Source organism: Microtus oregoni, unplaced genomic scaffold, assembly GCF_018167655.1.
Source record: "Microtus oregoni isolate MIOR12 unplaced genomic scaffold, Mior012 000025F_ref0000491, whole genome shotgun sequence".
NCBI classification, from domain to species: domain Eukaryota; kingdom Metazoa; phylum Chordata; class Mammalia; order Rodentia; family Cricetidae; genus Microtus; species Microtus oregoni.
In genome coordinates this window covers 17,126,314-17,149,755 of record NW_024543084.1, presented here as the reverse complement: position 1 = coordinate 17,149,755, position 23,442 = coordinate 17,126,314, and the positions used below count along the sequence as shown (strand labels likewise).

Sequence of the window (23,442 nt, the reverse complement as noted above, 5' to 3'; positions counted from 1 at the left end):
GGGTCCAGAGGTAGTTCTTGAAATGAGCCAGAGCCCAGGGCACATGAGTCCAGTGTGTCCCTGAAGTACCCAGAGAACCATGAACTGCTACAGAGGCAACAGCCCTGTTCTTGCTGTATACTAGAATGAAAATGCAGGGAGCCGAGGGGACTCACTTCTCTTATTCCCCTTCCCACCCCACATACATGCCAGCCCTTGGCAAGTTCAAAGGCCTCATGGCTAGAGATGGGCAGCCGTGCCAGGGAGGTTCATTGGTCTTCCTTAGCTTTCAGGCTAAGGCCTCTTCCCCATCCTCAAGGCCCAGAGTGAGAATGAAGTAGTCTCATCACGGAGTGGAGTGGGGGTGTGCCTACTTTTCTGTGACTTCAGCAGCAGCTCTTACCTGCGGGGGCAAAGGTGGAAGGAAAGCCTCACTGGCATGCCACCTCCATGAGGAAGAGAGGGAGCCCCGCAATCTGAATCAACAGTGCTAAATGGACTGGAGAGTAGTGTTGGAGGCTGGCACTAGGCTGGGTTCCAGACCACCACAGGCTCCAGAGACCTGACAGCCTTGGGCTCTGGAGGCCAGCTGGCCTCGGGGCTTGGTCAGGGGCCACTTTTATACTTACCGTTGGAAGGCAAGTTTGGGCTCTCAGATGAAAACAGAAATATCAGCTTAAGGATCAAAGTATTTTTTTTCAAACGGTTTTTAAAGACAAATGAAATGGGTTATAGAGGTGAATAGAGACAGAAATATGAAAACACGCAGGGTCCTTCATCTTGGTTATCTCTGCATTGCAGGATTTTTTTTTTCATTGCAGGATTTTTGAGGGTTGCCACCCTCGTAGTCTCCAAACTTCACAATGTATTGGTCTGTCTTTTCTACTCAAAACCAGCATTTAACATTCCTAAAGAAGATGTCATCAGAAATGATCGCTGACTTTCTGAATAAGTGCAATATGCAAGTGTGTCAGCATTCATCACAAATCCTCCCCAACCCTTCTTCCCAGCTGGACATTGCCATGTGGGAGGTTATCAGACTAGGAGAGGGGGGCCCTCAAGGGATTGAGCCCCTTAAGTGGGAGAGGGTAGAAGAGAGGAAAGGGCAGTGCAGCTCGTGCTCTTTCCCTCCCTCTCACTCTCCCTCCCTGTTCCCCCTCATAGGGTTGTCTTCAATACCTCCAGTGGGTGGGTACACAGGCTTCATCAGGGTTCATGGAGCCTTAAGGAAGCCACACCCCATACACATGGTTCTAGCACAGTGGTTGTGCAGTGGGGTAACCTGCATCAGCTGCAGGTTCAGACCTGAGAGAGTTTGCTAAAGAGGACCCTGATGAGCCTTTGTGAGGATGCAGAGTTAGTTCTAAGTCATGACCTGGGGTGGGAAAGGTGCACACGAGTGCTCAGGGTTTCTGGGGATCTTGTATAGGAAAGGTGAGCTCCATAATATGTCCTGCTCTCTCGAGACCAGGAAATGTCAGGGCCACTTACGCTGTCGGCTCCCTTGGCACCGCTGCTTTAGACAGTTTCAGTCCCTCTGCTGGGGACTCACTGCTTAGCATATGTGTAGAGCTGTTGCTGGCGGAGTTGGTGTAGATGTGTGAGCACCCTAGTGAGCACTCCTGTCTAGCAAGAAAGCTACAGAGGCAAGGGCTCAACTGGGGAGACACTCCTCAAGTGGCCATTCATGGAGTCTGTATGGACTGGCTTCTCAGGGGACACTGGCCTGGGGAGGGTTCTCTGAAGGTAGTTGGCCTGTGGGTGATTGTAGGTACCAAGGAAGATAGTTGGTGCAGCCTCCCCTGGGTGATGTTTCCTGTTGATCTTAGCTAGTGGACTCCCCCACCATCCTTACAAGAGCAGCCAGCAGGTGGAGCCATAGTAGTAACAGAATGTTACATCTGCCACCCCCAGAACAGTTTATAGATAAACATGCGCATGTCCTTCCTTAGAGTCAGAGGACTTGAGGAGATGCCCCGGGTGTGCCAAGATCTCCTGAGCCCCAAGCTTTGCAGTATTGGTAGAGAAATAGACCAGCTCTGGAACTAAGGGTTGCCTCTGCTGTGCCCCATGTGTGTGAGTGACAGAACTCAAGGTCCAGGTTCCCGGGCTCTCATCCCTCACTAGGGACCCCTGAATTCTAACTTCGCCTGTGTGCCTGGATTGGGCTTCTCTGCCCAGTTGGCTGGTTTGCTTCTCTGAAGACACTGTGTCTTGCCTCACTCCCTTAGAGATGAGTGAGGCTCCTGGCAGACTCCTCTGGAAAAGAACGGGCAAAGATGCCTGAATGTGGAACTTGACCCTGTCCTTGGCCTTTGCAGTCAAGGCTGGGTCCTGTCAGTCAGCAGCTGCTTCATGGAGAACCCACAGCTTCTCCATCTCTGACTCGTTCAGAGCCAGTGACTAGAAATGGAGAAGCCTACCTGTCTATCTGCCTGTCTTTCCTGCTACATGTCTGTGGTGCGCACTGTTCCCACTGCAGACCAGACTTCTGGACATCCTGGATGCCGTACAGTGGCTAGGCCCAAGTGGGTAGCTTTTCCCAGCCACTGGGCCAGATTTCCAGCCTGACCTAAGTCCCAGTGGCCAGGAGCGAAACATGCAGTGTTTTACCAGTATGGTTCCTAGGAACTCATTTAGTGACTCCAGGACATTACCCCCCCAAAAAGGGCATGTGCACCAGGAGAGCATAGGGTCTTCAAATGGGGTTGCAAGAAGGGCTATCCCAGGGTTCATCAGGAGTTAGGCTGGCATTTCCTACCCTCAGATGAGAGTGACCAATGGGACTAACAGTTCCTCTAGGGCTGGCCAGAGCAGTAAGTGCTGTGGTGCACAGCACCCTGAGGGCTTTTCCACAAATCACTCCCAGTGGGGCACTGTGTATTTGAGACAGGAAAGTGATGTGGGGGGATGACTTCCGCTAGGACCAAGATTCCTAGGGCCTAGATACAGTTGTCAGCTAAGATGTCTCTTGTTTCCCCGTCCTCTGCTGCCTTATGAATTCCAACTTTGAGATGCCCACAACCTGATGCCAGCCTAGGACCCAACGTCTTGCTCAGCCCACGTGCTCATCGGGCTGTACAGGCTGCTTCCACCTGGCTTCCTTTTCTAGTGTTGTGGCCTTGGGCAAGTGAGTCCCCATCTGCAAGTCTCTTATGCACAAGGCAGGCTAGGAACAGTGCCTGCCTAGTAGGTTAAACGAGACAGTGAAGAATACTGCTGAGTGCATTGCCTGGCACCCACCATCCCATCTTCACTACCACCATCCTCTCCACCACCTCCTTATTGCCATCTCATCTAATCACCATCACTATTGTCCTCATCGTTGTCTTATGAACCCTGTTGGATAAGCTTGTCTGTCTGGTTGCTTGCCTACATCTTCCCTAGAGCAAACTTCCCATGAGCCTCTGGTCTGGTGTACCTCAGAGCCATCCTGAATGTGTGTTCAGCTACATGTTCCCAGAATGATCCTAGGAAAGATGCCTGTGACTCTGGAGTTGGGAATCCCAGGAGAGAGCCTAGGATTTCTAGGGCTCCTTAGATGTTATTGTCCATTCGTTCTGCATTTTGTGTCATTTTAGGGCAGTGGGGGAGGGAACAGGCTGTCTGGCTCCTGTGCTGGATGAACCTGGCTACTCCAAGCCCCATCTCCCAGCTCACAGGGAGAGAAGGGTAGATACTGCCCTGGCTCTTGTCTCCTAAGAGGTGCGAAAAGGCCACCATTGTGCTGCCCTTCCTCACCTGGGCTTGCCACATGGTTCCAGGGATAGGCTGTGGTATCCACCCTGTGGGACAGTGAGGCCCTTCATCCCATGGCAGCAGCAGGCCTTCTCTGTGAACGCTTGCATTTCCATCTCAGTAGCAGGCCAGTGTCTCCTCAAGCCTGTGTTCTCATCTTTAGCTCTGAGGGCAGCACCCCTTCTGTAGGGTTGTGTGGATGCTCTTGGAAGCAGGTAGGTGGCACATGGTAAGCAGCTGTCAAGACAGTGACTCTGAAGTGCTGGGCAGCCCCCTGCAGAGCATGGGGATTGAGAAGAGTTTCAGACCTCAGACTGTCTTGGCCCTTTAGCCTCATGGACACGGGCACATGTGGAAGCTGTGATGCTCAAAGCAGCAACACTTATGAGAGTAGAGTGCTAGCAAGGCGCACACAAATGTAGTGTGGTCCCCACCACACCAGCCCCAGCCTCTCAGTTATAAAAAGTCGAGTCTCCTGGCAAGTGAGGGGTTGGCTGTAGAGTCAAATGGACCTGGGTTCAGTTTGTTTATGGGGCTATACCTTGGACAAGTAGATCCTCGTTGCTAAAGCTCAGTTTCTCCGTCTGGGAAGGATAATATAATGGTGCTTGGACGAGCTCGGTGAGCGTGAGCACAGGGGCCCGATGCAGATGAGCACCCAGCGCTTGAGTCTTTGTGCATACATTGTCCCTCACACTGGACCTCTCCTCTGCAAAGGGCCTCCAAACTGGACTACTTGAAAGAAGTGGATTGCAGGCTGCTCTCTGGCTCCTGCTCCTCACCCTGCTCCTGAGTGACTGGCAACTTCAGACAGTCTTACCTTCCTACCACCCTAGAATAGCAGGGAGACAACCTTCAAGAGGCTGGTGGACGGGGGCTTCTGCTCCTGCCAGAGTCCTGACCATTGGAGGAAGGGCATGTCCTAACAACAAAGAGAGCTTCAGAGGACAGCACTTCAGAAACCTTTGTGGTCAGAGCCAGCTCCTGTTGCTGGCCAGGGAAGACAGCAGCCTGGGATGTTCAGCAAGGGCTAGGCCCTACCCTGCTGCTACCCTTGGTGGTCTGGGGTTGGACATGTGTCAGGAACGGTCAGTGGTGGTGACATCTACATGTTCTACCTGTCAGCAAATACAGCAGATGCGTGGATCTCGGGAAGAGGTGTATGGATGTGTAGCCAACCTGCTGTGGTTGGAAGAGAAGGGAACAGTGTGGTCGCTGGGCTGGGCGCTGGGTGTACCAGTTCTCTTGTTAGCACTACACAGTAGAGCAGCATCAGCCTGTGACCATCCTAAGACTTGGGGTACCTTGAGGACTTGGGGTAACAAGCATTTAAAGAGCAGGGGTGGATAAACAGGAGGATCCTGGAGCCTCCAAACAAATGACCAGCCCTGAACTTCGGCCCCTGTCCAGTAGACTCAACATGGCCATCAGAAGTTTCTTCTTAGCTGATAACAATATTCATGGTTGCAGTCAGGGTGTTCATTGGCAGTAAGCAACAGCCCAGGGATAGCTGCAGATAACAGAGCACATCTAAACAATAAGTCTAGACTTGGACTTTATACAGACAGTTGTGTCATCGGCTGGCCATCCAGCAGAGAAGCTGTAGGTGGAGACAGAGTATGCCTCAGGGTCAGGAAAGAATAGAACAAGCTAGTGTGTGCTCCCCCACCAAAGAGGTGGAGCTGGAAGTGACACACACCCCTAGAGAGGTTCCTGGTTCAGGAGCAGGTGAGAGTGAAGCTAGGCCAAGCCTATGGGGAGGCCCTAGAACCAGAGTCCTCAATGCCATCAAGTTCCAGAGGCAGTTTCAGGGACACGGGAGTCAGCAAATAGCCAGTTCAGAGATTAAGTGTAGCAACATGATCCAGAAACAGCCTGGTGAATATAATGCTTTATTTTATGTGGCCTGGCCAGATGTGCAAGATTGCTCACCATTTTATGTCTGTGTATACTTTAAACATGAACCCCGTGGACAACATGGCATTTCTGTTAAACAGCTCAGAGACTCACATGGGAGAATCTGGAAGAAGGGTAAACAGTCAAAATGCTTATGAACTAGTCCCGTGAGACCAAGGAGCTTCCCCAGATGGAGATGTGGGACAGGGTTCCCTGTCCAGGTGTGATGTGATGCTTGCAGTGGGTGCAAGGAACCCAAGGAGGAAGAGGGAAGGGGCTGGGCTGACCTTACTGCCTTTGCTCCTACCTCCTTCAGGATCAGCTGGTCTTTCCAGACTGTGACTAAAATTCACCCCTTTTCCTCTGAAGCAGGGGACGTCTCTACGCCACGCTAGGGCCCAACTGGCGGGTTCCAGTTCGGAATTCTCCCAGAACTAGGAGTTGTGTCTACAGGTACACATTTTTTCATGTCCTCACTTGACAGGTAGCTTTGGAGTGTTTGCTAGGGGAAAAACTCTGTGCCAAGTGGATCATAAGTCTGCCTGGTGCTCCCATTGCTCCAGAGAGGTATGGGGCCCTCTGGGAGAGAGGAGGAACCAGTAGAGGAAATAATACTGCAGGAAGATAGGAATTAGCCAGATAACTGGAGAGGGGCTTCACAGGGCCAGAGCTCCCAGTCAGAGACACTGAGGCTGTGAGGCTCAGTGAGAACAAGAACCACTGCGTTGTGAGACATCTGAGGAGAGGGGCTTCAGGCGAGGCTGGGGAGGTGGGCAGTGCCACATTCAGTAGGGACAAGGACCTTACCTGCCTCTCGGGAGCAGCAGGCCCCAGGGAGAGGCCTGGTGGAGAATAAGAACTGTGTGGATGAAGAGTATATGGGAAGAGGCAGGAATGGAAGCAGGCACCAGAGACAGATTAGGCTATCATCCAAAGGAAGATGTCGTGGCCTTGGCAGAGAGGTAGGATGGACAATCAGACATGGTTACATCCTTGGGACTTACTAGGTTGCAGAACATGGCTTGGTGACCAACTTGAGCCAGGTGCCTGTGGACATCCAGTAAACAGCAGCACAAAAGTCTGGAGCACAAGACAGAACTTGAATATTGTCACCTATGAGAGCACTTGATCTCAAGGGAGAGGGTGCAAGAAGAGCCAGGAGGAAAGAGGACAGATGGCAGTGTAGAGCTCCTGTCCCTCGTTTCCATTGTACCCGTCTACTTTTGCATTCTCCTGCTCGCATGAGAGAGGGGTTGCCGGAGCAGGACTGCAAGAGCTCAGGCTTCACAGGCATGAGTGAGGGGAGCAGCTAGGAGGAAGCAAAGGGTAGGGCAGGGCATGGAAACCTGGTGGGTATTCTCTGGGAGTTCACCCTGCTCTTAGATGGCTTTTTGACCCAGCCTGGAGAGACCTCTGACTATGTGGACATCAAAGACTCACAAGTGAGGCACCTGGAAGACATAGTGGGTGGGAGGGTATCAGATATCAGCTGCTCTGGGACCGTATCTAACTGACAGTCTCCCTTCAGCCCCACGAGCCCTTGCACATGTACTGTGGGCAGCTCAGCCACTGTGCCCACTATGGAGGGACCTCTGAGACGGAAAACCCTGCTCAAGGAAGGCCGGAAGCCTGCAGTAAGTCACACATACACCCACTAGAGGCATTGTGGGCTCAGGGAGTAGCCTGGTCTAGAGATCTGCCAACCAGACTCCTATCCCTGACTGTACCACTGAGGGGAAAACGGCCTCAGTTTCTCTGTCTGTGACTTAAGATGAAGCTTCATCTCCTGGAGGCCATCTGTGGCAGAGTGCCAGAGCTGTGGTGGTCTGGAGAGCAGGTGAGGCCTGGACACTTGGAAGGAAGAGGATTGCACACCCCCAGGAGGCAGCATGACTTGCAGTACCTTGGTTGCTATGTGGTGTTCCTGTGTAGAGTCCTCACTCCCTGGCAGCATACTAGCACCAGTGGGAAGTGCATGGGACAAGGTGTCAGGAGCTGCTTCAGGTCGCCACCAGCCTTCATGTCGGACTCTTATGTCACAGCCACCATGACCCCACATGACAGAGCTTCAGCTCCTTGTGTGTCAGTCTCATCCTCAAGCTGCCTCTCCTCACAGCATCTGCTCTGCCCATCTGTCCCGCCACAGAGTTGTCTGGAGATACCACCTGCCGGGAAGATGCCAGGGCCCTGTCACCTGCCCCCTGCAGGCACTCTAGAGTGTCTGTCTCTAGTTACCAGTTGGATAGTTGGATGGTGGATAAGGTGGAAAGCTTCCACCCCAGCTCTGGCTACACTCGAAGCCTCCTATGGCATGGGGCCCCAAGTCAGTCCCATGGTATAGACTTACTCCCTCTCCATCCCACATCCGCACGTACAGAGTGGGTCATAGGGCAAACCACACCAGTTGGTTTGACACTTCTACCACTTGTGTCCCAGGGATAACACTTAGATCGTTAGGTTAGCACCGTCATCCACTAAGCAGTCTCATGGCCAGGGACTAACATTTTCAAGTGAATGGAGGAGACCAGGATTCCGCGTTCCTCACAAACAGTAGGGGTGAATGTGCCGTGAGCTTTTTCACTTGAGCATGCGTGTCTGTTGCTGTGCACCCTGTGGTGTCACTAAGGCCTGAAAGACTGACACAGCTGCTCCCACTAGGAAGAGGACTATATCCTGCTGCCAGATGACCCGCTCCCGGGAGGCACACACAGTCCTTTCCTCCCAGAATGGGAGAGTTCCAGTGAAAGTCCCAGCTTGGCCCAGCCAGCAGAAAGCCCTCAAAATTCAGCTCTCAGTCTATCCAGAAAAACCCATTGCAAGCATTCAATTTCTAGTCGGCAACTTGGCATAGCTTAGCATGCCTTTCTTTCCTGGAACACTGTGGGGCCCAACTCCCCTAATACATAGAATTTATACACTGAGGCACAAGGTGTAGAAAGGAACGAGTAAAAGGGGAGAAATGATCTCCTGGAGCTGGATAGAGATGGCACCGCAAAGTGATGTCAGGGGGCCAGAGAAAGTGGGGGGGGGGCTGGGTTGGCATAAATGGGGACAACCAACCATATCATGATCAGGCAGCCTAAAGCCACTCCCTCCCCATACTTCTGCAGCTGTCCTCGTGGACCAGGTACTGGGTCGTACTCTCAGGATCCACCCTCCTATACTATGGAGCCAAGTCCTTGCGGGGCACAGACAGAAAACACGTAAGTCCCCTGAAAAGACTGCCTTGCTGTACTTCCTCTAGTGGAGTGACCCCTGTGGCTACAAGGGCTAGGGTGGGCAGGACACTTGTCTAGCCCACACTAGTCTCCCTTGCTGAGGGCAGGGTGTGGGCCCAGCTCCCAGCTGTTTGTTGCTCTTTCCTAGTATAAATCTACACCTGGAAAGAAGGTCTCCATCATAGGCTGGATGGTGCAGCTGCCCGATGACCCTGAACACCCGGATATCTTCCAGCTGAATAACCCTGACAAAGGTGGGCAGCAGACTGAGCCAGCACCTCTCTTCCCCCTCTGACCAGATACACACCCTGGAGCTCTGGGAGCTCCGAGTTCACCATCTTCCCTTCACGCTAGGTTTGCCTGGCGTCCAGTCTAGTCTTTGGTGCTGTTTTAGTTCTGATTGATGTTCCCATTGAGCCATAAGAGTGGCCTAGCCTTTGACTTAGTAGGTCTATCGTTCCTCAATCTGTGACCCCAAGGGTCTAGGTAAATAGCAATCAATGCTAGATGAGGAAAAACCTTGGGGCCAGAATAGTCTGGGGCTTGGCTTTCAGGAACCCCTGGCATAGCTTTACTGTGAGACTGCACAGTGTCCAGGTCGAAGGTCCAGAGCTCAGAAGAACCTGTGCAACTTCCAAAAGCTCCAGCTCAATGTTCCCCATTTCCCTCTCAGTCCCTGTGGGTTCCATCCTCCCTTGGCCCTGCCTGCTAAGAGGAGGGAGAGGTTCCAGTACCATCTTACCCAGGGACCTCACTAACATGCCCAGCAGTCTACAGCCAGCTTCCTGGGTAGCCCAAGTTACCAAACAAAAAGCCAACAGCCACAGCACGTGAGCTTGCTGTAACAGCAGACTCTTTGTACGTGCTCACACCTAACTGACAGGAACGTTCGAGTACAGGGTTCAAGCACAGGCTGGTCTTCCTGGGATCTATTGAGATTCAGATTTTGGGGCTGTAGATCTGGGTGGAGACCAAGACTATGCATTTCTAGCAAGTTCCCTGGGAAGGGTGATAGCAGTACAGACCAGGGGACTGTAAGTGTCATGTTCTCATGCTTGCAGCTGAGAAATATGGGCACCCAGCTGCCTCCAGGAGCTCTGCAGGTAGAGGCAGTAGACTGTTCTCTGCTCTAAAATGGGATAAACTGGTGCATGTCTGCTACTCACACAGGTGTCCTTACTCAGGTAGCACTGGAGCGTCTTCCCCAGCAGCCTTGGCCAGGGCCAGTGATTTTTTTTTTCATCAGGAAGAAAGACAGCTATGTCCACACAAGCTCCACTGTGAGCCTTTGTGGCCATGGGAACCACAGGCCACTCTTGTTTAAGCCTAGAGCAGTGGTTCTCAACCTTCCATGCTGAGACCCTTTAATATGGTTCCTCATGTTGTGGTGACCCCAGCCATAAAAGTACTTCATTGCTACTTCCTAACTGTAATTTTGCTATTGTTATTAATTGTAATGTAAATATCTGATATACAGGATGCCTGCTATGCGACCCCGAAGGACTCGTGACCCTCAGGTTGTGAGCCACTGTCTTAGATGAAAGCAGTACCTCCAGGCAGAGAGAAAGGTGACACGAGGTCTGGGGGCAATGCCCACTGGTAGAATTAAATAGGTCTATCAGCTGGACATGAAAAATTATATCTTGGTCTTCAGTTACAAATAATGGTGTCTTCCTTCTACTATGAATATGAACATGAGTTGACAGAATTTCAGAACTACTGTGAGTTTTGTCCCCAGGAGTAATGAGAGGCATTTCCATAGCATGCATGGTTGCAGGCATCTCAGAACCTCCTTGGTATTCATCTTGAAATCCCTGTGTGATATTAGACCTGCTACCAGCCCTGGGTACTAGATGTGAGTACAGAGACATGCAAAGACTCGCTATCGGTGATTTTCTTTGTACCTCATACATTTGGAAACATTGGTTTGAGAAGTGCTCAAAACCTTGTCCAAAGATACCTGCTCACCCTGGACTGTGGCAGCTTTTCTTACTTACCAGCCCTCCTGTGCATCCTTAACCAGGGCTTCCTTTCCCCATCAGGCAATGTTTACAAGTTCCAGACGGGCTCCCGGTTTCATGCGATACTGTGGCACAAGCACTTGGATGATGCATGTAAAAGCAACAGGCCTCAGGTAACGTCTCCCAGATCCTGTTTCTCACCAGAAACCCTTAAGTGCAGAAACTGCCACAGACATATCCAGTCAGGGACAGTGCGGGGCAAGTGTGACACCAGCCAGTGATTTAGCTCTAGCATCTAGTTAGATTGTTCCCCGGAGCTGACTTCATTGGAATACCCCAATATAACTAATAGGTCTCTCCGTCCACTACCCTGGCGAGTGTACTACTAACAATTAGGGCATTTAGGGCCAGCCATTTGCCAGGCAAGACTGGTGGAACCTCTTCCTCTGCGCTTCTACCCCTCTCCTTGTCAACCATCATTCAGAAGGTTCCACAGGCAGCCATTGTCAGAGTCTTCCCATGTCCTTATAACACAGGTCCTCTTACTGTCTCCATTGTACACCAAGGAGCCTGAGGCTCAAAAGTGAGGTCCCATAGTTAATGAGTGTGGAGCTGGGACTCAACTCAGGGTCACCTGATTCCCACCTCTGACCTTGTAGCTCCAAACTGAGCTCTCCAACTTCCACTTTTTTTGAGAGTCCCTGTCACTGTGTAAGAGAGCCAGGAGCAGGGCCCCTGCTGGCTCAGCCTGTGGCAGGAATGGCAGCCTCCAGCCTCAGCACAAAGTGGGGGTAGGTTGGAACTTCCTGCTTCCCACATGCCATGTGAGCGGCACTGATAATTGCAAGGCGGCCTAAAGTAAGCTACACTTGGATTTGCCTGTGGGACTGTGGGGCTGTGGGGCTGTAGGACATACTCCCTGTGTGGTGGCTCACATCTTTAATCCCAGCACTCAGGAGGCAGAGGCAGGTGGATCTCTGTGAGTTCAAAGTCAGCCTGGTTTATCAGAGCTAGTTCAAAGGCTCTAGAGAAACCCTGTCTCAAAAAACAAAACAAAACAAAAGACTCTATGTTAAAGCATGCAAGCTCACTGTGTCACCATTCATGAGAAAAACAAAACACCAGAGACCTCTAGCCTGCCAGAAATTCCTCAGCAACACCAGATAGCCATCAGCAAGATAGCAGCGGGTCTAGAGAGGTCCAAATGGCCGTGGCATAGGCAAGGATGATGATCTCATTTGTTTTTAAATTTATGTCAATATTTCCTGTATGGATATGAGCATATTCATGTAAAACTTCTACAATGACATACAAGAGAGTATAATTCTATAGTTTTAGAGTGTTTGCATATATGTGTTTGTCTGTGAGGTAGATGAATAGACAGTCATTTTCAGTGCTGGAGGTTGAACCCAGGGCCACAAGCATTCTAGGTAATTGCTCTGCCACAGAGCTACACTTGCAGCCCAGTTTACTTACTGTATTCTACGTATTAAATCAGCATCGCTGCCCATCTCTGTTTTGGGAGGATCTGTGACTTGGGCCACTGCCATCTCAAGGCAACCAGAGGGAACAAGGCTGAAGCTTGAACAAGGTTACTGCTACAGCAAGCTTTGTCAGGAGCAAAAGCTGGGTCTTCCAGGTTGGCCTCATTAGCCCCATGCTCCTTTGTTACCCCTGAGCTAGCACAGCACACTGAAGCTCACCAGCCACACGTGGGAGGTCCTGGCTGGGGAGAGAGACAGCCTCAGCCAGAGCAGCAAGGGGAGCCTGAGTGAGGATGCGCTCAGGAGAGGAACAGCTGCAAGAAAGTACAGCAAGTCCATGTGGCAGACTGGCGTGTGGTCCAAAGGACTCATAGGCAGGATTTCATGCTCGGTCAAATATGGCATGTCATGGCAAAGTTCTGCCATGTATGTGTCCAATTTTCAGACCTAGAAAATGAATTTTCTTTTTATGCCTTGTTTCCTTTTTATTTCCAATCCACTTTCATCATACTCTGTGGTGTATAAAATATGGAGACAACTTCAGTACTCAGTGGTAGAGGCTTACTTAAATCAGTCACTGTGACTCATGTGGTGGCTCACACGTTTGATCCCTGCACTCGGGAGGCAGAGGCAAGCAGATCTTTGTGAGTTCAAAGCCAGCCTGGTCTACAAAGTGAGTTCCAGGACAACAGAACTGTGATACATAGAAACTGTCTTGAAAAATCAAAACAACAACCATGACAACAAAGAACAGTGCCTGTGTGCCCAAGAGACAACTCAGTGCACAAGAAAGAGTGTCGGAGAGGTGCGGCCTTCCGCGTGGAATCTGCCATGAAGACTGTTTCTATTTGCACGTCTTAAAATTGTTTCTTTCTGACACTGAATCTATTTAGGCTGATTTATAATGCATGTGTAAGATACAAACAACAGTAGTAGAGCTAGGTGTGGTGTAGTAATAAGGGCGGCGGGGCTGCGTCCCCAGCACCCCAGCCGCCTGCACGGCTAGCTTATGCCCAAAATAACAACACACAAACTGTATTCATTTAAACACTGCTTGGCCCATTCTCTTCTAGGCTAATTCTCACATATTAATTTAGCCCATTTCTAATCATCTGTGTATGGCACCCCAAGGTGCGCTTACCAGGAAGATTCTAGCCTATGTCCATCCTGGGTCGGAGCTTCATCCCGGGAGCGGGGCATGGTGTCTCTCTCAGGCGTCTGCTCCCGAGAGGAGAGCTGTCGAGACTGAGCTCACTTCCTCTTCCTCCCAGCATTTTGTTCTGTTTACTCCACCCACAGGGCCAAGCAGTTTCTTTATTGCTTAACCAATGAAATCAACAGATTGATATATGAAACTCCCACATCAGTGTGGTGACACTCAGGAGGCTGAGGCAGGAAGATCATAGGGCCAGCCTGAGCTACAAACAGCCAAATAAAACAACAGCCAAAAACAGCAGTAGAAAAACACCCATATACCTCCACCCAGCCAAAACCTAGAACCCCCACACAGGTCCTGAAACCTTCCCTGCCCCCTGCAGTCAGGGGCATAATGCTGGATTTCCTCCCCAGAACCTTTTTCTTCTCCTAGCATGTTATGTCCCTGCTGCATTTTATTCCCGGGAGAAATCCAGGGCTCACCTGCATACAAGAGCTATACCACTGAGCTACACCCCAGCCCTCCTTACAATTTTAAAAAACTCCTTTAATGACAGAGCCATGGCTGTATATTCCGACCTGCTATTTGCTCCTCTGCACTAGTCTGGAGGTTGAGCAATGTTGGCCACTGTTGTACCACTTTTCTCTGTCAGTTCTGCTGGCTGTCTCAGAACCAGTTCCCCGTTTCTTGCTCCCGTGAGGTTTAAGGCTATGAACTTTCTTGGAACTTCCTCCCGATACAGAAATGCCTCCTGGTACAGAAGTGCATCTTTTTCTGATTTCTCATTTTGGCAAAACTGACACCAAGATGGGTTTTTTTTTTATGGAATCATATCTAATCAACCTAGAACATTCCAGTAGTGCCAAGGGAGGAAGTTCAAGCTGGGGGTCTGGAGGCAGCTCTGAGGGCAGGGAAATACTATGACAGCGGGGCTGGTAGCCTCTGTGAGAAGGGATTGGGGTTCATGACCTTCCATACTTTCTCCCCCTCCTGTGCCACTCCCTACCATCCCTTAATGACATCCCCCAGCATTCCCTGTACCTCATCAGGGCCCATGGTGGTGGGGATGTGGGTTCAGGCCCCAGCCCTGGTTCTTGGCTCACTTTATGTTTAGCCTGTCTAAGCCTCAGTTTCCTCATCTACATAATGGAGACAGTTTGAGCATCTGCCTAATAGAGGTCATATGGGGTCTCAAGACACCACATATGAAGTAGAGTAATGCCTGGCACACAGCAGTCAGTGGTCAGCGGCAGCTACCATTGCCATGTTCTTCCCTCCCCACACTTGCATGGCCCTAACCGCAGGAACAACCCCTGCCCCTTTCTGGGGGTTGAAATTTTGACAAGCAAATGAGCTTTCTCTTTTAGGTACCTGCAAACCTTATGTCATTTGAATAAGTATCTGCAGGACTTGGCGTGACTTCAAAGGCTTCTGGGAGCCTGGACTAGGTCTGGTGGAGAAGAGCAGCTCTGGGCATAAGCCGTGGGCCAAGGCACTGGAGCCTCATAGCTGGACTCGAGGAACATGGCCTGTAGCCTCACAGTCCTGGATGGCTCCCCAGTGTGAGATCCACCTGTCAACCCACAGCGACTCTCATGACTCATCCTGCAGCCCCACCCTACAGGGTGGTTGTCAGACCCCAAACTGCGTACCCTATGCCCCATCTCTGGGCCGTCGTCTGTCCACCAGCTGCTTCTGCATCAAGGGAGCATCTGACCCACGTTGGGTTCTCCGTGCTTTCTTCTGCACACAAAGTGGATGGCATTAACCCCTGAGAGGGCTGGAGAGCAGAGACAGGCTGTTGGACAGGCTTGTTACACCCCAAGTGCACGGGCTGCTCACCCAAGGGCCGCCTCAGATTTTGTTTACCCCCAAAGCATCCTCTGTGTGTGTGTGCCATACATGTGTGTGTGTGTGAGCGAGTGAGTGTGAACTCTCTGAGAAACATACATTTTGGCAGAAGACTTGTGACATCACACACTTAATAATGGCTTTGAGGCCCTGCTTAAAGCTTTAGTTCCAGCCTCGTCCTGTAAGAAGAGTCTGAAGGAGTCCAGAAGCTCTGTGTTAAGGGTCCCTCGAATTCCTTTACTGTAAACAAACGATGCCTTAAATCGTGTCTTGTTTTCTGTTCCTATGGGTGCTATTCATCTGGCCCTCCTGGGTCTTGTCATTGTCAGCTCTCCTGAGGCAGAGTCAGTCTCAGGACCATGGACTGGAGCACTGGCCTGCTTGTTCCCCACCATGAGCTCTCCTAGTGGACCTATGGCCTTCCTCATCTCGCCCGCTCCCACCATACTGGCATGGGAAGTTGTGGCCTTTTCTCCCAGCAGCTTGGAGGCCCCCACAGTGATCAGTTGGGTAGAAGCTACTCCACCCCATATTCTCCCACAGGGCAGAATTCTGCTCCTGTCTTCTCACCCCGTTGCCACCACTGCCAGGGCAGCCAAACTGATTCCTGATCACAGGGAGCTGAGTGACATGGAGGCCTTAAGCCCCCTCAGTCTTGCCCCTAAATGTAGTCACCAGCGTGTTCTCCAAGTCCAAGGACCCAGTTGTTGATGGCCAGGTGACAAGAGAGCCAAGACCTAGGGAGTGAGATCTCCAGTGTCTGCACCACGAACAAGGATCTCTCTGACCTCTTGTCATACGTAAGGTGGCTTTCATTCACACATTTTAATTCTGCTCTTTATCATTACAGACGCCCTTTCCCCTCCCCCTTCCCCCTTGAATCTCGGCACTCCTGCACTGGGAAGAAAATCCTCAAACAATTCTCTGCAAAAGGCTGAATTTCTGGGTTCCTGTGGGTATCAGGGTTTTACACAGTAACCAGTTATCAAACCACCCCAAAGAACTTCCAACGATAATCAAGAAGCTTCAAACAACACCATAACCGTGAACTCACCACCAGAAAACCCACTACTGTTTTACAACCAAACAGTGATACTTCTATAAAATGCTAACGACTTGGTAAGGAAGTTGTCATTACCGTGGAGGTATGTTTTGGTCAAGCCTTGCTGTCTTCTGAAGCTAAACTTCCTGTGAGCAGAGCCTGGATATTTTCATGCCAGAGAGACTCCAGGTGATAAAGTCAATGGCATCAAAACTTGACCACAGCTGCCTTGCATATCTGCCCATGCCAGGGGTTCAGGTGTGTTCACCAGATTCTACCAACCTCTCTTCCAGTTAGAATCCAGAAGAATGGCAATGCCAAACACTGCAGACATCTCTGACTAGAACCATGTCATGGTCATCCTTTAACCCACACCCACCCTGATCCTGCCCTTTAACTTTTGAAGTTAGAAGCTTGGATAGAGCTGTAAGACCGGAACATCAGCTATAATTTTCCGTTAGGCTTGTCCACTCTTCAGCTTGTTTTGGGTTCTCACACATGAAAGAGCAGACATCAAAAGCCCCAGAATTTCAGTCTCCACTCAGAACTTTCTGCCCTTTACAGACCTGTCTTACCCAGCACACGTGTTTTCTTTTGGGCCTAATCTGAAAGAGCACAATCACAATTATTTTTAAATCACCTAATCTCCCTAATTAAAACCAGACTCCCCTCCCAGAAGCATCCTCACCAAGGACTCTTGAAGAAGCCACTTGGACTTTGTTAGTTAAAAAAAAAACCTTGAAGGTGGTGGAAGAGCTCTGGAGAAAGGGTTAAAAGATTTGGCTCTCAAGCAGGGCCTTAGACCAAGCATATGAGTTCAGTGCTGGCATCCCCAGTGCTGGCTTGTCCTACAGGTTTCATGGGACAGAGGCAGGAGTCCTTTGGTGGACTCTTAGCCTGGAAGGAAGCAGTTCTGCTTTGCTCGACTCTTCCCTAGCAGACAGATACTGTGAGATTTGGAGGTTTGCACTGTCATGCAAACAGACTGTGGTGCCCCCAAAGTGAAATCTGTAGCATGGTGTCTGAAATTGGGGTGGACAGCTGCTAATATTGTGAAGTCCCAAGAAGAGCCCACCCACTCACTATGGGGTGACTTCTGTCCCTCTCCAGTGTATGAGTCTTGTAATTCAAGGTCAGCTGAGTGCATGCTGCTGAGCAAAAAGCTTTGTGCATGCAGCCTGGGTTTGGTGGAAAGCAGCATAAGCCTTGTCCTAAACATGCCAGTGGGAGAGTGTGGTCCCTCCCCTCCCCTTCCCTGACCAGATGCCATGGGGCGCTTGCCAGAGTGAGATGCTGAGCAGGTGGACACACTAGAATTGTTAGTGAAGGACTTACCTTGTCTTGCCAGCGGATCTCTCTGCCTTTCTTACCAAGATGGCCAGTGTTTCTTCCACCATTTTGTTCTTACCTCCCAAGCCTAAGAAAAGTGTGGATTTTTTTTATACCATTTTTTTTTCAGATAGAAAATGATGTGTAAAACTGGGAAGCCATTTATAAACCAAGGCTGCTTTATTCTTCTGGTGGGTTCCACAGCTCTGCACCAGCATTGCGGCTGCTTGCAACCTCTACTGAATATTGCCAAAGCCACGGGCTCCCTTCTGTGTGACCCTTAAGTTGGCCCTATGTCATAGTGATACGTTGGGTGCTTTCATGTTACAAAAAAAGAAGAGAAAAGACAGCACAAAGCCCCTTTGAAAATGTATTTATTGCATAAACATTCATCTCTCTAGTGAATACTCCCTGTACATCAGACTCTACCAAGAATGAAAATGGCTAGAAACAAGACAACTCCAATTTTGGCACTTAGTAGATCTTACGAGTCAATGAACAAATAATCTCCACCTCACACACCAACTTCGGCAAGCCCTGCTCTCTGCTACCCCAAATACAAATCTCGTGCATTGGTTCTTGCAGAAAATCTTGAGAAGACCCAAATAGACTGCATGGGATTTCTGTGAGAGTCAGTTGCATGGAGGACTAGCTGGAGCGCCATCCCTCACACCAGATTCTGGCTGACTCTGAGCAGCCAGATACAGAGCTGTGTTCAATAATGGTTACAGGGAGAACGCCAAAGGCAGAACGAGAGAGTAGGGTCTGAATGCTCGCAGTATTCACAGGCTCCCTCCTTTTAGTCTTTAACTTCAGTGTCAAGTTCAAATACAGTATGATTGGGCGCTGCGTGTCCCTGGGAGCTGAGAACTTGGACTTGGACTTCAGTCCACCTTGTAACCTGCTGCTGCACAAGTATGCGTCCTGTGGACAGTCCCAGAGTCCCACTCACAGCGGCATGGCGTAAACCCTCTGCCTATTGGAAGGACTATAACCATTCAGTAATTAAATAATAGCAATTCATTTATTAGTGAGGTATAACCTTTGATAATTTCGTGCCAAAATGCATGGTTTCCCACTTAGCATTTAAATGTTGCTTAGAGGGTAGTTTTCAGTTTCTTTCTGTGTTCTTCCAAGTGAACTGAAAATGAGTTTCTACATCTTAGTTTGTTTCTTGTTAAATATGCTGCATCCTCCCAAGCTGTCTTTTCCCAGCAGACCCTGCATGCCGTTGTGTAAGGACTTTCTCTACTATTTGTAAATTGTCTCATCTGCAATAACCACTGAACATCATCCCTCCTTGGGATTCTTTAGATTTTTGGTGAAGTATTTTGTTACCTCAGTCTTGTATCAAGTTGCTGTATTTTTCAGCTTGTTACACTGATAATAATTGTTTCACTAATTAAATACTTTAATGTGCAGACATCTTTGTTTACTTTGAAATTAAATGTGTTTTCCAATGAATATCGTTGTATTTATTGGAGTCCCACACAGCCCCTTTGGCAGGCAGTCCAGTGTCACGTGCAGACATGGTGGAGGTGCAGACTGCCCAGGGCTCAGCTGAGAGCAACTAGCGTGCAAATGTGTGGAAGGAAGAGGGAGCAGGGGTAGTGCTGTGGGTCTCTCGGAGAGGAGGACAAGGGCTCTGGGGACTCCTAAAAGGACATGGAGGTTGTAGGCAGGGGCGGGAGGTCAGCGAGACAGAGAGGACAGGATGTACCTGGGGGAAAGCAGGCAACCTGAGCTTACCGAGGGAGGATTCCAGGCAACATGAGCTCTCAGTCTGAAAAGATATGTTGGGAGTAAGTCATGACACTAGGTAAAAAGCAAACCCACTCCAGTTTGACTAGAGGAAAAGGACGAGGTATAAAATAAGGCTGTCTAGTAGTTAGTAACGTGGGAATAAGGCTGTCTAGTAGTAACATGTGGCAAGAACCAAGGAGAAAGCCCGCTGTGTGTGTCACAGATCAGTCAATCGATCAATAATGAACTAGAGAACTAGGCTGGGGATCCTCATGGCGGCTCTCCAGGCACACATCCATTCCCTTTCCAGTCTGCTTGTGCAGCATCAAGGAAGACCAGAACCTCATGACCACACTGAAAGAGCCCGATGCATAACTTAACACAGACCTGGGCTATACCTGGAAAGAGGAACTCTTTACTGAGCAGTTTCCTCTATCAGACTAACCTATGGACAAGTCTGGGGGATTGGTGCTGCTATGCCTGGGCAGGTGGGCCTGGGAAGCAAGCTAGAAAGCTGTAGTTCTTCATAGCTCCTGATTCCGTTCCTGCCTTGAGTTCCTTCTCTGGCTTCCCAGATGATGAACTATAACGTGTAAACCGAATAAACCCTTTCTTCCCTCAGTTGCTTTTGGTGAGTGTGTTTATCACATCAACAGAAACCTAAATAGAAACAGATGGCAAAACCATCCTTAGTTTTATTCAATGAGTTCCTGCTTCCAAGCACAGTGCAGTATTCAAGGACCCTAAGACGGTGCTTGTGACTCAGGTGGAAATGGGGGAGGGTGTCACAAAGTTGGAAGGTGATGAATGAGAACCTGGACCCACAACTGGTAGCCCCAAAGCTCCAGCCCCCTCACCTCACTGTGTCAGACACCACAAACAGCCACCAGGAGACAGCAGTGCCTCCTTCTGCTGGCTGGCTGGATCCTGAGATAGTGCAAACCTCATCGTGGACCGCCAGTTCAGCCAGGAAGACCCGCATCACCAGCTGAAGTAAGGAAGAGGCTTCTTAGGCGGCGATATGTGGGCGGGGCAGGAGGTGTGGGCGGGGCAGTAGAGGGCTTCTGGGGCAGGAGTACCCAGGTTCTAGGGACGCAGAATTGCAGCTAGTACAACGGACCCCCGCTTCAAGGGGGAAGAGGCGGAGCTCCAGGGTCGGGGGGCCATGCCTGTGGGCGGGACGTGGAGAAGGACGGCCCCCAGAAGAGGGCGGTGTTACGCTAGAAAGGACCAGGAGGCGCTGAGGTGAGGGTCGGGTCGAGAAGCCAGCGGGCGGAGCTGTGGTGTGGACAGCCGCCAGGGCGCTCTATGTCGGAGGGGTAGGTGAGCGGAGCCCGGGTCTGTGGGGCTGGTGAGGAGCGGTGAGCTTGGGGGCTGGGGTGCGCTACACAGAAGCACGGAGGACAAGTGGAGAGGATCTCCCGGAGGCTGGCGCGGGAGGGGCGTGGCTGAAAGGCAGGGCGGAGGCAGGGTGGGGTCTGCACTGGTCTAAGGAGGACCAGGGACGCGGAGAACGGGTTGGGGGCGGAGCCTTACCCAGACTAGGGCATGGGGCGGGTTGGGCTAGGAAATGGGGTGGGGTCTTGGTAAAACTGAAGGGCAAAGGGACTGACTAGATTGGGGCTTGGGGTGGGGCCCGAGCCCAATAATAGGTAAGGGAGCCTCCTGGATTGGTATTTGGGGCGGGGCATGGGCGGAGCCTGAGCGCAACTGAGCGGGGACTTGCCTGTTTGGGGCGGGGCAAAGGTGGGATAGAGGCGGGACCTGAACTCAACTGAGGAGATGGGCTGGGTTGGGGCGGGGCGGGGCCTAAACCTAACTGAGTCGTGAGAGGACCTGCTAGATTAGGGGCGAGGCAGGGGCGGGGCCAAGACCTCAGGGTGGGGCCTGAGGCTAGCTCCAGGGAAATGAGGCGGGCTTAGCTAGGGTAGGGGCAGGGCTCGGTCGCGAGTTCAAGTCTCAGCACCCACATGGCAGTTCACAACTGTCTGTAATTTCAGTTCCAGTGCACCTGACACTGTCACACAGACATATGTGCAGATAAAACACAAATGTACATGACAAAAATAAAGAAATCATTAAAAAAAAAAAAAGCAGGTGCGGAGGAGGCGGACCTGCTAGGATAGGGGCGGGGCAGAGGCGAGGCCTAAAGGCAGAGGCGTGGTAGTGCTGGGGACTAGCAGAGAAGGAGCGGGGCCTCAGGCCAGAGGCGTGGTGGTGGAGGACCAGTTAGTTAGAGTAGGAGCGAGGCAGGGGCGGAGCCTAAAGCCTGTGGAATGGTAAGTGGGACCTGCTAGTTAGGGGCGGGTCCTAGACCCCACAGAGAGTGTGAGGGAGTGGTTAGGCAGGCATTCTGGGCGGGGCCTGAGATCCCGGGCTGGGCTGGAGTTTGGGGCAGGACAGGGGCGGGGCTTGGGGTCCGGCTAGGGGTGCGGGGCGGGGCGTGAGCTGCGGCGCGCTCGCTGAGCGTCCGGCCGAATACCGCCGAGGCCCCGAGCCCACCCGAGTGTGCCCGAGCCGTCGGCCCCCGCCCCGGGCGATGGAGCGGGAGCCCGGCGGGGCCGCTGCTGCGCTCCTGCGGCAGAAGAGGGCGGCGCTGCGGCGCAGGGGGTGCAGCTTTGAGAGTCCCAGGTACCGTGGCCCGGGAGGGGTACAGCCTCGAGAGGCGGGAGCGGGGAGCAGGCCACGTGGGGGGTGGCGGTGTGAGGGGACAGAGCGTGTTGAGGCCGCGGCGTGGAAGGGAGTCGGCACGGAGCCTGGTAGAGCGGCTGGGCCACGCTGAGGGAGTGCCCAGCGGGAGGGCTGGGGAACCTGTGTCCGGCCAGCAGATGCTGTGAACGTCCGAAGCCTCGGCCCTGTGACAGGCCCTGCACACCACGGCTCAGGGAGGTCTCGGGCTGGAGAACGCAATCTGCCGGCTTCTAAATGCTCAAGGACAAGGTCGGAATCCCCAAGTCCCCAAAAGGATACCCTACAGGCGCCTCTTGCTCTCCGGAAGCCTTCTCACACCCCAGGTGCCTGGACACCTGCTGCCTCTGGCCCCGCCCATCTCTGGCTGGGTTGCGGGTGTGGGGGGTTACCCTGCAGAGTTCCTAGGTCCTTTCTATTTCCCCAGGTTACCCGTGCCCCTCCTGGCCTTATCTTCCTTAACTGGCGTCCTCCTAAGGAGCCAGCTTGGTCCTAGGTGAAGCTTGGCTGCTGCCGGACACGCCCTTCCCGCTGTGGCTGATGCCATGCCTATGCCCTGCTTACTCCTACCTTTAAGGCATTCCTGTAACTTGAAGTGGGTCTCCTTCTACCAGGTGGACTCATTCCTTCCAAGATGACTCCAGCACCACCGTCTCGTCCAGATTCTCATCATCATTCTGTAATAATGGCCTTAGGAAGGGTATCCCGAAGCCAAGCCCCTTCCTCCTAGCCTATTGCTGCTTGCACCCCTGAGGAGTTTTTCATTGTCATAGCATGGGTAGGGATAAGGAGAAGATGTGGGACTCTAACCACCAGTGAGGTGGGTAAGAGAGTTCATTTGCTAATTCACAAAGCAAACCAACCAAAATCCTTAATGGAAGGTGTTCTGCCCTTAATTGGCCTTTCTCAGACTCCGTCCTTGACACACCCTGTTCCAGCAGTTCCAGCAGACCACAGCTGCCCTAGTACCCGCTCCATATCAGAGCTGGCTCAGGCCTGGCCCATCACAAAGTCTGGTGGACCAGGTCACTCCTTCGCTGTAGAACTGCTCCTCAATTTTTTGAACCCTAAGATTTAGCTCTGTGTGGTCAATATCCAGGCGTCTGCCAAGAAGGTTCTAAATATTATGCTACATAATATGTACCTGGTGGTACATTTCTCTAGATAGGAGACCTAGACAGCTCAGCAGGCTAGAGCATGAAGAATAGGAAGAGGTATACCAAGAGGTGAGAGCAGAGTCTCTCAGGCCTGGGGCAGAATGTTTAGAACAGTGCTGTCACATGGATCTTTCAGGGATGCCAGGCCGGTTCTATAATGCACCCCATCCAGTATGGGAGCCACAGACACCTGCGGACAC

The 23,442-nt window shown here is 51.5% G+C and overlaps 2 protein-coding genes across 8 annotated transcripts in view; both read left to right on the top strand.

Annotated features, from left to right (window-relative positions):
* The window catches only part of Ralgps1 (Ral GEF with PH domain and SH3 binding motif 1), a 237,828-nt gene extending 218,710 nt beyond the window's left edge, over positions 1-19,118 (top strand). For 6 of the 7 annotated variants that reach the window (XM_041674128.1, XM_041674127.1, XM_041674129.1 and 3 more), the window contains 6 exons: positions 5,983-6,066; positions 7,142-7,247; positions 8,724-8,816; positions 8,980-9,085; positions 10,874-10,965; positions 14,800-19,118. In XM_041674128.1, coding sequence (XP_041530062.1) covers positions 5,983-6,066; positions 7,142-7,247; positions 8,724-8,816; positions 8,980-9,085; positions 10,874-10,965; positions 14,800-14,829 — 511 coding nt within the window. In that variant the 3' untranslated portion in view covers positions 14,830-19,118. Of the gene's footprint in view, positions 1-5,982; positions 6,067-7,141; positions 7,248-8,723; positions 8,817-8,979; positions 9,086-10,873; positions 10,966-14,799 lie in introns of those variants that run through there. The other variant, XR_005976336.1, reaches the window with a different exon arrangement.
* Positions 19,119-21,899: 2,781 nt separating this feature from the next.
* Garnl3 (GTPase activating Rap/RanGAP domain like 3) overlaps positions 21,900-23,442 on the top strand; it is a 144,806-nt gene continuing 143,263 nt past the window's right edge. The window contains exon 1 of the mRNA XM_041674703.1: positions 21,900-22,028. Coding sequence (XP_041530637.1) covers positions 21,937-22,028 — 92 coding nt within the window. The 5' untranslated portion in view covers positions 21,900-21,936. The remainder of the gene's footprint in view (positions 22,029-23,442) is intronic.